General features: G+C 47.0%; 1 protein-coding gene across 1 annotated transcript in view; it reads right to left on the reverse strand.

Moving 5' to 3' along the window:
• The window catches only part of LOC110199963 (espin-like), a 53,179-nt gene that overhangs the window by 12,473 nt on the left and 23,087 nt on the right, over positions 1-17,619 (reverse strand). The window contains 6 exon segments of the mRNA XM_020975002.2: positions 1,006-1,149; positions 1,151-1,278; positions 2,808-3,015; positions 6,338-6,469; positions 6,991-7,173; positions 7,265-7,451. Coding sequence (XP_020830661.1) covers positions 1,006-1,149; positions 1,151-1,278; positions 2,808-3,015; positions 6,338-6,469; positions 6,991-7,173; positions 7,265-7,451 — 982 coding nt within the window.

Below are 17,619 nucleotides of genomic sequence, written 5' to 3' on the forward strand. Positions count from 1 at the left end.
CATGTAATTATTCTGCATTCCTGTCTACCCAGGCGAGATGAGACCATCCTCCCCTTCGGGAATGCCCCAAGGCGCCCTTTCCTCTCTTCTTCGGCTGGGTACCAAATCTTCCTATTGCTAGAGCATACCCAAGGATAGCCCTAGATACAGGGTGTATCCAGGCCCAGACATACAGCTCTTGCTGGAGACAGATGGCACCCCTTTATTCCTGTAGCCCCACCCTCACCTATACCCTCAGAGCCCACGCTGTCTTTTACTGGCTTGAGATCTAACCCTACTCCAAAAGCACAACCAGTACTTGCCCCTGCTTCTGCCATTACCCCCGGAGAATTGATGTCAGGATTGCTTCTCTCCCTTTCGGGGCTCACCCATTTCCTCTCTTCACTTGCTCCTTCTCTTTTCTTCCCATGGCTACGTCCAATGTTCCTGTCCTCCCTGCCATCTACACGGCACCTCCTCCCTCCTTTCTATCTCACTCTCATAGCCTCCAGTTTCCGGGGAGAGGTGTTTTCCCAAGTTGCTGCTAGAAAGCCCTGAGGCTCACAAACACCTGACTGCCCTATATCATCTGGGAAACATGGCACTGCCCATCTCCTTTCCACAGCCCCTTTGACATCCTTGTCCTCCAGGGTCAACTTTGCTATTCATTATAATTTGATTTTCCCTTCACACACATGTTGGGGAGTGGGGTGCACAGCGAGATCTCTCCCCTACCCAGGTCTTTTAAAGAGGTTCTCTATGTAGCTTTCCCCACCCACAGCTTAGGCCCTGCCCTCCCCCTGCTACCCCTCCTTCTCATAGCCTCATAATAAGACAAGAGACATTTAAAAACACTTTCCATGGAGGGTTGGATGGCTCCTAATAGATCCTGGCCTCAGTTTAGGAAAGTGTCTTTCCCTTCTCCCCCCACCTTCACCCTCTTGATTCAGGCTGTAGTTTGAGTGTTAGGATGCTCTGGGGGAGGGGGGGCACAGAGCAAGCTGGGACTGATCCCATCTCCATTACCTCCCTCTTCAGGGCCTCTTTCTCGACATGCCGAAGTTTGCTCTTGGCCTGAACGTAGATATCAGCTGTGTGCTGCCCACTGGGGGGCTTGGGAGCTGGATAGGCAGGAGGGGGTGGGGGAATCTGAGTGCCAGGGGGAGGGGGGTGGTGGAGGGAAGCGAGGTGGGGGTGGTGGGGTGGTGGGGCCTCCCTTCTTCCTTCCATGAAGGCCCATCTCAGGATTCAACATATCCATGTAGGTCTGCATGTCTGTGACCGTCGAGTTGCTCAACCCTGCCAAGAAGAAAACAAGGCACTGTCGGGAGCCCAGCTGGACCCAAAGGAGATTTGGGGATGGGGGTGGGCATGCCCTCTCTACACTATGGCCAAAAGTACCTCATGGATCCCTTGAGGCCCTTCTTGGGTCATGTTTTCAGAGTCAGCTTTGGGGGATCAGGGGAATCAGCTATAAATCCTGAGCCTGGGGAAGTCCATGTTCCTCAGTGTCTCTTCTTCAGCTTAGTCTAGGCAATCCCTGCACCTTCATCTTCAACTGGTACTAGGAAACATTTTACAGTTTGCCAATTGGGCAATCAAAGCCACAGAAGAAATCCAAGGACCCATTTTATAAAGTCCTCTACTGTAGAATGCCCCTACCCCAACTGTCTTCTCTACATTTAGCCAGCAGATGCACCCTCAGTATGGCCTATTGCCTTCTACTGGGCAAACAGCCTCAGTCTCACGACCTTGCAACACAGTGTTAGTTAGACCTGAGCACCTCAGTAATTGACCTGGGAATGGGGTAAGTCTTCCTAGGGTGCTATGAACTAGGGAAGAGGATCCTCAGAGGCTCAGGAGCTAGGTAGAATAACGCCAAGCAGTCCCAGAATGTTGGGAATATGAGTGGTGCAAGATAGTGTTGGATAGGGTTAGTGATCTGCCCCAGAAACAAGATAACTTATCATGGGCAGACCTCTACCCCCACACCACCCACCTTGCCCGATTCCCAGTGGTGCTGTGCTTGGCAATGATCAGCATGAGAGAGTCTCTTTGAGGGGGGTTGAGGGTGAGGGCTACAACAACTTCCAAGAACCTGTGGCAACTCATGAAGCTTCCCTAAGGGCACAACTGATTGGAAAGAGCTGAAGACTTCTCATCAAAGGGCTCTGGGTCTAGAGACTCAGGAAGGGGATGAAGGCAGAGCCCATGGTCCCAGGCAAGGAGATGGAACCAAAAAAACCAAACTTTGCCCAGAGCCATGCCAGAGACTCAAAGTATGGCTGCGTGTCCCTGTGGGAGGGAGTGTGCGCATTTCTATGGGGGTGTGACTTGTGTGCATTGTGTCTTTGTGTGTGTGTGTGAAGGTTAATCTGTGCATATTCATGGATTGTCTAGGGCTCCTATGTCCATCTTTCTTCATGATGGGGCTGGATAGTGTTGAGAACTTAGGAAATCCTCCAGGAGGAGGCTGTGGTGGGCAGAGACCTGAGACAGGTCACCTGAGCAAGCCTGAGGTATGGATGAAATATACGTGGTTACTGTCTGAAGCTGGGAGGGGTGAGGGGTGGACGAGGGAAACTCAGGCTCCCTGGTCTGGGCCTGAAACATTCCCTTCCATCTCTCACCCCCTTCATAATAAGGTATGATCTCTGATTTTGACCCCTACTCTTTCTGTCCACATTGAACGCTGAACAGAAGTGGGAGGCTCTAGGGACCACAGGGGATGAAACACAGCTAATTCATTTGTTGAACCCTAACCCCTCTGTGGGGATGTAGCCCAGCACACTACTTTATTCCTCTTTCTTCATCTCCCAAGTACTCACTAGGCCCTGGGCCCCCCAGGTGGCCTCGGGTGCTGGAGCGGCTGGAGGGACAGGAATCGTAGTTGGAGAGAGTGCTGGTAGGAGAGCAGAGGTCAAAGTGTGGGGGTTGAGCTGACATGGTGGTGTTGGGTGAAGACATGCCTGAGTCCGGTTGCTTGCCTTCTGGCTCCCCAGATGGGTCTCGGGACAGGACTCGGTGTTCCACACTCTGGGGAGAAAAGATAGAGTGTGACAGCCTTCCCTGTCCCCAGGGTTCCAGTTCTCTTGCTGTGACCCAGGAGTCCCAGAATCTCAGAGCTGGGAGGAACTTCAGAGGCTATGGAGTCCATTGCACACCTGACCAAGAAACTCCTTTACAACCTGCCTGGACAAGTGGTTATCTAGCCAACACTTGAAACACCTGCAGCGATAGGGAGCTCTCCACCTCTCTCTGAGGGTAGCCCATTCCATTTTTGAGCAGCCATAATTGTTAGGGTATTTCCAGTACCCATTAGATCAAGTCACACATCCAAGTCCCGAGGTTGGGGCCACTCCTGCCTCCTCTCCCCTGGGAAGAGCTGAGACCGAGATCCCCCAAGACCCATGCTTCAGGTTCCCAGGGGGACTATCGCTGTGCCCAGACATGCCCCAGCTCTGTTGTTGGTGACGATCCTGAATCTGGGACCTCATCTGGGAGCTGGCTGTATCAAGCTGTTGGAGAACTGAGCTGGACCTTACCTAGGACCCCTACACAGAAATATCTAGGAGGAAGAATCACAAAATTCCAGAATTATAAGGAATCTCAACGACCAACCCATACCAAAAATGGTGGTCCACTAGCCTCTACCTGAAGACCTCCAATGAGCAGGAATCCATCCCTCCTGAAGTAGCCTGTTCAACTTATGATAACCTCTGATTTGGGTGGCTCCAACCTTACGACCTGAGTCTGCCTGGAGTCAGGAAGACCTGAAGTTCAAATGTGGCCTCAGACTCCTGCTAGCTATGTGACCCTGGGCAAGTCACATAATTTTGATCTTCCTCAGTTTCCTCACCTGTGAAACGGGGATAATAATAGAACCTACCTCACAAGGTTATTGTGAGGATTAAAGGAGATGTTTGTCAAGTGTTTAGCACGGTGCCTGGCACATAGTAGGCACTTAAAATGCCAATTCCCTTCCCTACCTTCCTCTCTAATGGTTAGGAAGGTTTTTTTTTCCTCCCTAGACATCAAGCCTAAAATCTCCTCCTTGTAAATTCCCCCCAAGGAAGTCCTAGTCCTGGGGGCAGACCTCCTGGAGCCAAAGAAGGAATCTATTCTCTTTTCAATGTAATAATCCACCAATCACTCGAATGCAGTTATCATAGTCCCCCCTGAATCTTCTTCAGTCTCACATCCCCAATTCCTTCAATCCCCATGTGGCAGTGTGACGTAATAGAGCCAGGGAGCTAGGATATCCAACCAGCTGTGTGACTGTGGGCAAGTCATTTGCCCTCTTGGGGCTACAATTTCCTCTTTAAAATGAAGGGATTGAAATACATGATTTCTAAGCTATCTTCTCACTCTAGAATTCTAAGATTATGATTCTTAGGGGAGGGGGTCATGCCTGGTCACCCCAAGTGGACCGAGGCCAAATGATGTAGCTTTTGTATGCCAATACTCGGATCCTGGTGATGGTAGCAGGGTGGGGTTCTGCCTTTGCCCAATTCCTTGATGTCTCACCAGAAAGGTGAGACCCTCAGGTGCCTGTCTAGCCAGAAACAGGAGGGAAAGGTCAGCCTGGGGCGTCCAGTTTACTCCCCACAGAATTAAAGAAAATGCATAGGTCAGCTAGTCCAACCCCTTCCTGTACTAGTCCCCTTCATAACATCAGAGACAAGTGATGTCCAGTACTTTCTCTTTATCACCCCTTCTCTCCCTTCTGAGGCACCTTTCCCTCTTTTGGACAGCTCCATTTGTTAGGAGGTTTTCCCAGTATCAAACACAAATATGTTTTGTTGTTACTTCTGCTCATTGTTCTTCGTTTGGCCCTAAAGAGCCAAGGAGAATGAAACCAGTGCTGCATCTGGAAATGAGCCTTCTAGGAAGGGAGGCTTCTTCCCTTTGCCTCACTGCCAACTCTGAGATGTGGATCTGGCATCTGCCCTGCTCAGAGGATGACATCTTTGAAGGGGTGTGGGGACCAAGTAGCACATTGCATTTATTCCCAGAGGTCCAACCTGGATAGAATGGAGATAGAACTGGCCAGCTGTAGGCTGAGGATCCACTCCGGTGTCTGAGTAGCTACCTTCAGGACCACCCTGTACTCTGCCAGCAAACAGAACTTCACCTCTGCTCTCCTTGGCTCACTTCTGACTGGAGCCCAAGGAGGTCAAGAATAGTGCCAATTGTCAAGGAAGATGGTAAAGGCGCTTCAGCTATATCCCTTGTTCTTGTAGCCTTCCTCTGGATACCACCCACCCTGATGCCCCTAGGAGTGCCCAGACCCATGTTCTAGCCCTGTCCCCTCTATATCTAGGCTTCCTCCTCAGGGCCCAGGACTTGCTGCGAGCCTGAGGGGGATACTGCTTACATTACCCATGTTGTTCTCCGGATTGCTGGTCCCTGGCCCGCCGGGCAGCCCTTAGCTAGCTCAGAGAGGAGAAGGATGTCTTCTCTGCCTTGGTACCTCTGCAGCCCCATGCCCCCACCCTTCTTGCCTGCTAAGTGTCACAGGTCCTCAGGGAGAGCCCGATGCCTGCCCCGCCCAGCACTGGGTTCCAGGTAACGGCCCAGCTGCTGCTTGCTTATTGGACTCCATAATGAGGGACTCAGTGAGTATTTTCCTTTTCTGGGGCAGCGGTCCTTGGTGACTTTCAGTCTGTCACTGGCACAGCTGGGGCCAAGCAGGGCGATACCCAGAGCAGGCTGAGAGAGTGAGGGTGGAAGGGAATAGCTGGGGCTCAGGACCTTCTACAGGAAGGTCCTTCCCACCATTGGCTTCTATGACCCAGGCAAAGATGGATGGGGATGGCACCCTTAGGTGTGGCCTGGGCTTGAAATGACCTCTCTCCCAACTGGCCTTATTGAACACAAGGAATTGGTGGGGAGAGGATGGGGAAGGAGCCTGTGTGGAAAGAGCCTTGAATTGTAAGACCAAGGATCTGGGTTCAAATGTCAGCTCTACTATTTACTATGTGTCTTTGGGAATTGTTTACTCATTGCATCAACTTCCTCTTGGCAAAATAAAGGGATTGTACTTCTATGCCAATGGGTCCCCCTGGCAGTCAGGGGCAGCTTATGGACCTCCTCAGAGTAATTTGTTAAATGCACAAAATAAAATACTAAGGGTTACAAGTAAAAAGACGTCATTTTCCCTCCCATCTCAGTTCATGGATCCCCTGAAATCTACCCATGGGACCCTAGGACTAAATGATCTAAGGTCCTTTCTAGCTCTTCATTCTAGGACCTCATCACCTGGCTTCCTCTCCTCTGCCTCGGAGGGGAAGCAGGCACTTCAAAGCCTACCCCTTCCCTGTGCTAGCAATATTCCAGGGGCAGGGCTTGGTCATACCATGTTCTCCACAGTGCGAAGGTAGCGGGTACAGTGGCTGTGACCATTGTAGTCCGAGAGGTCGGCAGCTGTGTAACCATCCCGGTCCCGGATATGCAGCTCTGCCCCATTCACTACTAGGATCTGGCAGCACTGGGGGAACAAGGACAGGGGCAGTGAGGGGGGTACCACTGGGCCAGATGAGTTTAGACCATTGCCTGATACAGCGGAGCTAAGGATGCTGTGTGGTTGTGTCCTTAAAGCTGAGGGTGGGGAAGGACGACAAAGTTTTCCCCCCTTAAATGTCCCTTCTCACACTTTTAGATTGTGAGCGTCCCCCACCACTGGGCAAGTTCTCCCTGGGATGTAGTGGGGACTCAGGTGCTAAAGAGGCTGTAGCAGTGGACCTGGAGTCAGGAGGATCTGGCTTCTGCATCATGCTCCTGACATGGAAGTGGGGGGGGAGGGGTTGGGGAAAGGCAGGGCTGATGTCAGCAGAGATCATGAGCCCAGCTCTGTCAGGGACTGGACCCGAAGGGGGCATGGAGGGGTGGGGAGAGAGGGCCTGGATTTGGATGGGAAAGAAGAAGAGGGAGAGGCTGGATCATGCTCCCATCGTCACCCCATCCCAGCTTGAGCCCCCTGATTGCTGGCTCTCTCTGGCCTGGCCTGACCTCCAGCTCCCCGTTCTCAGCAGCATCGTGCAGGGGGGTCCCACCCCACAAGTCAGTGGTAATCTCCCCGCCATGCAGCAGCAGCCAGCTGAGCACCTTGGCGTGACCCCGGCTGGCAGCAAAATGCATGGCAGTGGCCCCATCATCATCTTGCTCTGAAAGGCTGATATCGGTGCAGCTCACCTGGCATGAGGGGCAAAAGGAAGGTCATGGGGCCAGCTCCTCCCTCTTCCCTCCTCCTCTTTTCCTCATCCCTCCAGCCCCTGGCACTTACCAGCCACACAATGATGGGGCTGTGGCCCATCTGAGCAGCAGCGTGAAGAGGGGTCATCCCATCACTGGCACGTGTGTGGGGGTCAGCCTCACACTCTTGTACCAGGTACTGCGTTACCTCCAGGTGGCCCTCCTGGCAGGCCAGGTAGAGGGGTGTGGCACCATTCTTGGTTTGGGCACTTATCCCCCTGGGAAAAGAGAACACACACACACACACACACACACACACACACACACACACACACAGAGCAGCCCTCAGAGATATACATCCTCCCTTCTACCTGTCCTTCCAGACACCTCTTCTCCTTCCTGTTACCTCTTCTCCACCCAGCCTCCATTGACCCTAGCACACTGAAGTGAGGGCTGGCATCATCCGCTGCAGAGCCTCATCACAAGCTGGGCCCTTGGATGGTCAGACCTCTGTCTGTATCCTTCCTTGGTGTCCTCCTTAGGGAGGAACTTTTTCAATTTACAAGATGAAATTGAAGGACAGGGGCGTGAGCCTATGACTTGTGGACTCCCTCACAAGGTCTAGTATAGTGCTGAAAAAATAAGAGCCAGACAACAGATGTCAAATTCACTGTCCCCTTACCTTCATCTCCTGGCTTTTCTGACTTCCTCCAAGACTCAGGTTAGTGCCTTCCCCTTCTATTTCCTCTGTATATATGGTATCTTCTATGTGACTAGTCATTTCGAGATTGTTTCTCCAATTAGAGGGGGAGCTCCTTGCCATCCAGGACTGATTTTGCCTTTCTTTGTAATCCCAGCACTTAGCAAGGTGCCTGGCACATAATAAATACTTGGTAAAGGCTTGTTGACAGACTCACTCTCCTGCTCCTCATCACTTAGGAATTGCTGTTTGTCCTTCATTCTTGAAGAGAACTATGACATTAGGAGATGCCAGGACTCCTAAGTGAATTGGATTTAAGTGAGGGAAGGCTGTGCAAAGTCATTAGCCTCACTTTCTCCTCCAGAGCCATCTGGGTCTGATAGCCATATACGGATCAGGGTGACCTGCGATGGCCCCTTCACTTAGGAATGCACAGTGTTAAAAGCAGTTGAATTTAAATTAAAGGCAATGATGAACTTTGATTCCAGAGCACAGAAGATTAAAAAAAAAAACACAACGGCCTTCTCTTGGTGGAGAAGGCCCCAAATGTTACATGTGTTATCTAATCCAATTGCTGTATTGACTGATTTTATTTCTTGTTTTTATTTTGAGTCATGAGAGCTCTTGAGGTTGGGTTGGGGGTTATTGGGACATGTTTGTCATATGACAAAAACAACAACAAATCAGAGAGAGAGAGAGAGAGAGAGAAATTTGAATTCTGCCTCTGATACTAGCTGTGTGACTATAGCCAAGTCACTGAACCTCTCTGATGCTCAGTTCTCTTGTATAAAAGTTGGGGTAATATCCCAAGTGGGATTAATAACAAGCAGCTATTTATCTTATAGGGCTATGGAGAGAATCAAATGAGATAATCTATGTAAAGTGCTTCACAAATCTTAAAGTGCTGTATTATTATCTTTGATGTCACATTCTACCTGCTCTCCAGTAGAATGCAAGTTTACTGAGGGCAGGAACTGTGTGTTTTTAATCGTCGCATCCCTAAAGCACAGTGCCCTGATGTTTGGTGAATGAAGGAGTCTAGACTTGTGGAATGTCATAGATTTGGGAGCAGTGGGATGGAACTCTAGCCCCATCCCCCACTTTTCCTCTTGGTCTCACAACCAAGGTGAGACTCCCCTTAAGAGGCATTGGTCCAGGGGATGACCTGCCCATTCTTTGTCAACTACAATGGGTTACAGATACTTCTGTTAACACTAACCCCTTCCCTACTCCAGGTTTTTTTCTCCCTGGCTTCTCTGTTCCCCAGATCCCAAAAGCCCCTGGCTCCTAGACTCCTGCCTTGAGGAGAGGGGACCGGGTACCAAAGGGACAAAGGCTCGTGGCACATCCTCTCAGAGGAGGGTGTGGAACTGAGGAACTGAGAAGTTATCCCCTACATTCTTTAGGAGAGTGAAGGTGATATCTAGATCCTGGAAGAAGGCATATCTAACTGGAAGGGCAGGAGGGAGTCAATGTTGTTTTACTTCTGCCTGGGGAGGGAGAATCCCTGCTCATCTCCACCCTTCACTATCTTCCCCTCCCCTCCACTCAAGGTTTAGCAACCTGCCCACTTAATCCTGTTTCCTGGGCTATTTTGGGCTCCGGCAATTTCACTGCCTAACAAATTAAGCTGATTAACAATCTGATGGATACACAGACATTGAACCCCTTCCCAAACACAAGGATGAGCAGAGTTCTAACTAGGTTGGGATCAATGATGATTTGTCCCTGGGTCATTACTGATCAATACTTGTAATCCTTCATTAAGTAGAAAACACCTGAAATTGGATCCTTGTTAGCAATCCAGAATAATTAGCTAGTGTAGAAAGTTACTCCCTTACCCTAGGAAAATGCATCCCAGATGAACTTTTCCCCTCCCTGACCCCATTGTTTTCCTTTTCCCCATGGTCTTGGCAGTACTCTGGGAGCTCTACCATTGGCCCAAGGGGGCCATATTCCTGAAGGGGAGTTTCTCAGTCCACAAAACTTTGTCTCTTGAGTTCTGGGGTCTTTCCCTCCCCCACTGGTCTAGATTCTAGAATAATTTAGCATGCATATTCTAGACTAGATTCTTAAATCTAGATCTAGCTAATGCCTGGTTCTCACCTTCTGGCTGCAAGAAACTCAACCAGAGAAATAGATCCCTTCTATTGAGTTCCAAGCACTGCCCAGGCTTCAGGGAGCTTGGGGAACTTTGCCCTGGGTCACAGAAATAGTCTCAGGGCTGCTAAAATGGGGCAATTCCCTTTGAGGTCAACTACGCTCACCATTCAAGGTGGAGCCGGGACCTGGGCTGGGAGAGGAGTGGTGTCCTTGAGGCCCTTGAAGTTCATCATCTTGATGCTTCCCTGCCTCCTAGGTTAGGGATACTAGGTAAAAGAATTCTCACTTTCTCAGACTTCAAATGGAGGGAGCCCTTCTCTGTTTCTGGGGCTTTAAGATTGGAGGACCTTGGGTGCAGTTAAAGGTGTTGGGCACTAGGTGGTGGTGTAGCCTTGATCTAAATGCCAGAGTCCGCACCTCCTCCCTGGAAAGAGAGCAGGTGGGGGAAAGGTCTGTGTCCTATAGTGCCCAGCCCAGCCTTGTCCTACCCACCACGGCCCATCGGTGGGCACTCATGTATCTATCCTAAAGTATTTATCAAGCATCTATGATTGTAGGTGCCAAGCTCAGACTCACCCACACAGACGCTAACCCACCTCCCCAAATCCTTGCTCCCCTGTTTGGGCTCAGATTCATTCCTGTCCCTTTCAGAAGATATTCTCTAACCACCCACAACTGATCCCCTTCTCTCCACCTATAAAACCTCTTGTCTCTAATGCCCACCTGGCACCTATCATAGGTAACATATTTTTGTGTGTGCGTGCACTCTAGATGGTATAAACTCTTAGAGGCAACACATGTGTTGATTCTGTTCCTATTTCTCACACCACCCAGTGCCTCACATCCAGTAGGCACTAAGTATGTGTTTGTTGATTGAATAATTGCTATTCATGCACATACACAGCAAATAGACAATCATACACTAATACTACCACCTGCATGCCAAGTATGTATGTTGTTGCCTAACATCCTCCAAACTCTCGTTGGCAGCCCCACTCCCAGATGCCTTGGAGGTAGCCCCCAGGTGCCACCACTATGCCCTATCCACACACCTGCTTGTATATCCAGTACTCAGTAAAAACCTGTTTAATATTTCACAAAGAGATGGCAACCAGCCCACTGTTCTATTACCTTTCAGGATGATAGTTGTCTGAATTATTCACCTTGTCACCAAGAGGGGAGGGGACCCAATGCACCTGACAGGCGAAGAGCCAGAGAACAGTCATCCATGGGTCCCTGGAACCCCACCCCCCCAACTCAGCAAGCTTCTCCCTAAAATTCTCCCATTTCTGCTTTGCTGAAGGCATGAAAGAGACACGGTTTATGACTGAAGTTGGCTGAGGGCCCTCATCTCTTTGCATATTTCAACATTTCCAGAGAGCATGCCAGGCTTAGGGCACTGTGCCCAGCCCAAACCTAGTCCTGGCTTCTGCCTTTCTGCAGGGCAACTGGCACAATAAAAGATGTTCGGCCATATGCAGGAGACTGAGCTAAGTGGGACTGAGGCCTCGGTGCCCTTTTCCCACCAGATAATTTCAACTTGGGACAAGGAAGCCCGATGTTCCAGACTGCAGCCAGATCAGACTTTCCCCACTCCATTTCCCCAAGACCATTAGTGGGTACTTTTTTTTGCGACATCCAGGACCAGTCTCCTCACCAGGATCAAGAGTGTTTAGCCACCATCACTGCCTTGAGATAACTGGGTAGGAGAGGAATGTCTAGGCTAGTCCTGGACAGGCCCTTGGACCCACAGAGACCCCATGGATAGAGGATAGAAATGCTGAGCCATTCTATCGCTACTGCCATTCTCTGTCAGTGTCTCCCCTCTTCCCACCTTGCAGAAAGAGGAGTCAGGTATTGTAGTGGATGGAGAGCTGATCTGAATTCAAATTCTGCTCCAGGCATTTGGTGAATGCTGTTCTTAAACCACAGGCTGGAGCTCAGAAGTGATAATCCTCTATTCTCCCTCAGAGCTTTTACCCAGCCTTACCAGGAAGGGGTTAATCTGCCAGGATTGACCCTTGCAACCTCTGCATCCAGATGGAATGGGTTAATCCAGAGAGTAACCTATTTTTCTGTAGGGCCCACCTCCACCACAGGGGCAAGAGTCATTTCCAGGGAAGGGAGGAAAGGACCTTGTGTTAGGTGTCAGTTTCCTCATCCACAAAAAGGAGGAAGGCGAATTAGAAGATCTCTGAGGTCCACTTTAGCTCTTCTCTGTGATTCTACAATCCCGTCCAACAGGACACATCATGTTGAATTGAATTAGAGAAGGGGCAAAAAGAGTAGAGTAGAAAAACAAACCAAACAATGAGTCTACATTAAATACCTAGCATCACACAGTGCAGACAGTCATAGGGCCTGGGTTCAAATCTTGACCCTGCAATTTCCTACTTGTTTGACTTTGGGCAAATCTCTTTTAACTTCTCTGGCCCTCAGTTTCCTCCTCTGTAAAATGAGCAGTTTGGACTTCCAGTTCCAGGTGCCTTCCAGCTCTAAACTTCTAATTCCCATGGCCAGTAGGGAGCTAGACACTTGGGTGGTTAGGAAAATGAGGAAGATGGGGATATTGTCCTCAAAAAACTAAGAGCTTGAGAACGTCCAAAGAATGGGATACCGATTAGATTATCTGTGAGTGTACAACCAGTGCAATCCCTCCTATGTGTGATCCTTGGGTCCTTGAACTTGGGTTTTGTTTTTGATGTTGATAAGTGAATTTCAATATAAGTAGTTTCCTTTGTAATACTATGTATTTTATGAATTAAAAACATTCTGAGGAGTCTATAGGCTTCAATAGAATACCTAAGGAATACAGGACACAAAAAAGGTGGGGAACCTCTGGCATGGACTATTTTATGTTTTTCAAAATGGTACCACTCTGTGCTAGTGGGGGCAGCTAGTTTCTTTCCCCCCTTCTTTGCAGCTGAGGATTCAGCTGTTGACATACAGCTTGAATCTCGGGGTAAGGTCAGGCAGTAGGTGGGTGAGGAGAAGGTCACTTTCTCTCGGTACAAGCATACCTGATTTTATTGTGCTTTGATTTATTGTGCTTCACAGATATTGACTTCTTTACAAATTGAAGGTTTGTGGCAACCCTATGCCCAGCACGTCTATTGACGCCATTTTTCCAACAGCATGTGCTCACGTGGTGTCTCTGTGTCACATTTTGGTAATTTTTTTATGCTTACAATATTTCAAACTTTGTGATGGCAATCTGTGATCAGTGATCTTTGATGTTTCTATTGTAATTGTTTTGGGGCACCACGAGCTGTGCCCGTATAATAGGGTGAATTTAATCAATAAATACTGTATGTGTTCTGGTTGTTCCACTGACTAGTCTTCCACTGTCTCTCTCCCTCTCCAAGGGCCTTCCTTTTCCTGAGATACAATAATATTGAAATTAGGCCAATTAATACTCCTACAATGCCCACTAAGTGTTTAAGTCAAAGAAGAATGGATAGACGTGACAGACTTCATTGTTGCCTTATTTTAAGAAATTGCCACAGCAAAACCAATGCAAGGAAGATTCGGAGGAAAGAAGAAAGCTGGGAAACATATTTTAGCAGCAAGTGTCTCTTATAAAGACCTTATTTTCTCAAATGCATAGAGAATTGATTCAAATTTATAGAATACAAGTCATTCCCCAAATGATAAATGGTCAAAGGATATGAATAGGCAGTTTTCAGAGGAAGAAATCAAAGCTATCTATAATTATATGAAAAAATGCTCCAAATCACTATTGATTAGAGAAATGTAAATTAAAATAACTCTGAGGTACCACCTCACATCCCATTATATGACAGGATATGACAAAAATATAATACAACAGAAAAGGAAAATAACAAATGTTGGAGGGGATATGGAAAAATGAGAACACTAGTGCACCATTGGTGGAATTGTGAACTGATCCAACCATTTTGGAGAGCAATTTAGAACTATGCTCAAAGTGCCATAAAACTAGGTATACCCAGGGGCAGCTAGGTGGCACAGTAGATAGAGCTCTGGCTTTGGAATCAGGAGGGCCTGAGTTCAAATCTGGCCTCAGACACTTGATACTTACTAGCTGTGTGACCCTGGGTAAGTCACTTAACCCTGACTGCCTTACCAAAAACAAACAAATGAAAGTATGCATACCTCTTGACCCAGCAATAGCACTACTAAGTCTGTATCCCAAAGAGATTTTTTTAAAAAGGTGGTATGAAGGACCTACTTGCACAAAAATATTTATAGCAGCTTTTTTTTTTTTGTGGTGGCAAGGAATTGGAAAGTGAAGTGATGCCCATCAGTTGGGGGAACTGCTGAGCGAGTTGTGGTATATGATTATAATGAAATATTATTGTGCTATAAGAAATGATGAGCAGGCAGATTTCAGAAAATTTTGAAAAGACTTATATGAACTGATGCAAAGTGAAGTGGGCAGAACCAGGAGAACATAATACACAGTAATAGCAAAACTGTATTGAGCAACTCTGAATGACTTAGCTCTTCTCGGCGATACAATGATCTAAGACAATCCCAAAGAACTTGTAATGAAAAATGCTATCCATCTCCAGAGAAATAACTGATGGAGTCTGAATGCAGATTGAAGAACACTATTTTTCATGTTCTGTATCTTTGTGGGTTTTTTTTCCCTTTAGGTCCATGTTTTCTTTCACAACATGACCAATGTGGTAATATGTTTTGCATGATTGAATATATATAACCTATACCAAATTGCTTACTATTTTGGGGAGGGGGAGGTGAGTGAAGGAGAGAGAAAATTTGGGACTCAAAATTTAAAATGTGAATGTTAAAAATTGTTTTTACATGTAATTGGGAAAAAAATCATTTTTTTTAAATGATGAAAAAAAGGAAATTGCTATAGCCATCCCAAACTTTAGCAACCACCGCTTTGATCAGTCAGTAGCCATCAGTATCTAGTCAAGACCCTCCACCGGCAAAAAGATTACAACTTGCTGAAGGCTCAGATGATGGTTAGCATTTTTTAGCAATAAAGTATTTTAAATTAAGTTATGTACATTGATTTTTTTCCTTTTTGGTGAGGCAACTGGGGTTAAGTGACTTGCCCAGGGTCACACAGCTAGTGTCAAGTGTCTGAGGCTGGATTTGAACTCAGGTCCTCCTGACTCCAAGGCCAGAACTCTATCCACTGCATCACCTAGCTGCCCCAGTACACTGATTTTTTAAAAGCATAATGTTATTGCACACTTAATAGACTACAGTATTGTCTAAACATAACTTTCATATGCACTGGGAACCAAAAAATTTGTGTGACTCACTTTATTGCCATACTCACTTTATTAGGGTGGTTTAGAACTGAACCCACAATATCTCTGAGGTATGCCTGTATTGTATCTACCTTCCATATACAGCAGGGGTTCTTAACCTAGGGGATATGAATAGATTTTAGAGGGGTCTGTGAACTTGGATGGGAAAAAAATGACATCTTTATTTTCGCTAATGTTTAACTAAAATTCAGCATTTCTTTCAATTCTTTAAAAACACTATTCTGTGGAATACTATTGTGCTATATAAGAAATGATGAACAAGGCTGACTTCAGAAAAACCTGGAAAGACTTATATGGTCTGATGCTGAGTGAAGTGAGCAGAACCAAGAGGACTTTGTACACAATAACAGCCATGCTGTGCGATGACTAATATTGTTAAACTGAACCCTTCTCAGCATTACAAGGATCTAAGACATCTCCAGAGGCCTCGGGGTGGAAAATGCTATCCACATCCAAAGAAAGAACTATGGAAGTTGAATTGCTATCACTTATTTTTACCTTCTGTTGAGTTTTGTTTCGTCTTTCTGATGGTTCCTCCTATTGGTTTTAATTTTTACTTACAACTTCACTAATGTCAAAATATGTTTAATGGGAATGTAAATATAAAGCTTATATCAGATTGTGCGCCATCTTGGGGAGGGTGAGGGGGAGGAAGGGGGAGAAAAATTTTCAACTCAAAAGCATATGGAAGTGATTGTTGATAAATCAAAATAAATTAATAAAATTTAAAAAAAATAAAAACACTATTCTGAGAAGAGGTCCATTGGTTTCATCAGACTGCCCAAGGGGTCCATGACACAAGAAAAGTGAAGACCCCCTGCTATAGACCCACCCTCCCCTCTCTAGATCCCATCCCCTGCCAGGCAGAAGACATTGTTAAGTCTTGTTATTAACTGTATCTCCAGTGGTTAGCAAAGTGCCTGGCACATAGCAGACACTTAATAAATGTTTATTGGCTATTAGAAGTTAGTTAGCTCTTGGTTTCTCAGAGATTTGGCAAACACAAAATAGCATGTTTTCACAATTCAATGTGTGCTTTAAAAAAATGATGCTTTTTGAGAATGACAGGCTGGAGCATTCTTTTTGTTTTGTTTGCCTTTGGGTAATGAATTTCCTTGTGAAATGAGATTTTTGTGTGAGAAAAACAAAACAAAGCCCCAACATCTCTAAGATTCTAGGTCTCCCAGAGAGGAGAGACCTAAATTGCTTCCTTGACAGTCCTTTGTCAGATCACTGACTTATGATTGGAAAGGATCTTAGAGGTTATTGAGTCCAACCCTAGAGACAGACAGAGGTGAAATGACTTCCCCAGGGTCACACAGCTAGTAATCATCTGAGGCAGGATTTGAACTCAGGTCTTCCTAACTCCTTGTCCAGCACTCTATCCACTATGAAACCCAGCTCCTCCAGACCCCTCTCTCTTTACCAACGTGAAGAGAACATTCCTCCCTCCGTATTCCCTCCCTTACCCTGTCTTTGGCTCTGCTAGAGTAGGCTGGGGATGAGGCTCTCCCCAAGGGCCAAGGTATCTGTGATGAGGGTGGGAAGCAGTAGGATGCTCTGCCCAGTCCCCTAGCATTGACATCTTTTGACGTCTGGAGTCCCTACTTTGTACATCAAAACTTCTCGTAGCTGTAAAAAATTCAATGAATTTGTAAAATCACAGAATCGCAGGATTTTGAGAGTTGGGCAGGCCCTCAGTTGCCATCTAGTCCAGCCCTTGACCAAAAGGAACACAACTAAGCAAACATTTATTAAGTATTTACTATATGCAAGGCAGCTGTCCTTTGCATTGGGGATTCAAAGACAAAATGAAACACAGATCTTGCCGTCAAGGGGCTTACATTCTATGAGAGGGCTTCAAGACACACACAAGGTAAGGAAAGAGTGTGGCCAGGGGAAAGGACACTTGCTCTGGAGTCAGAAGGCCCAGCTTCAAACCTTTCCTTTGATGTGCACTATTGGTACTTCCCTTTTTCCCCTCTGCTTACCTCAACTGGTGCCTTTTCTCTGTTATTAGCTCCATTTACACCATATGTACAAAGTTGTGAACATTTTGTGCCCCTCACTGGACTGTGAGCTCCTTGAGGGTAGGAACTGTTTTTGTCTTTCTTTGTATTCGCAGGACTTAAGCGCGGTACCTAGCACATAGTAAGAAAGTAATCAATGCTTTGACTGGCTACCTGACTGTGTGACCTTGGATAAGTTGCTTACTTCCTTGGGCCTCAGTTTCTTCATATGTCAAATGAAGGGTTTGGACAGGGATGGTCTCCAAAGATCCTTTTAGCTCTTTCATTTATGACCCTGAGAGAAATGATTGTTTTTCTCTTGTATTAATAAGTAATTATTGCATTA

Source organism: Phascolarctos cinereus, unplaced genomic scaffold (genome assembly GCF_003287225.1).
Source record: "Phascolarctos cinereus isolate Bilbo 61053 unplaced genomic scaffold, phaCin_HiC Scaffold_726;HRSCAF=1367, whole genome shotgun sequence".
NCBI lineage: Eukaryota > Metazoa > Chordata > Mammalia > Diprotodontia > Phascolarctidae > Phascolarctos > Phascolarctos cinereus.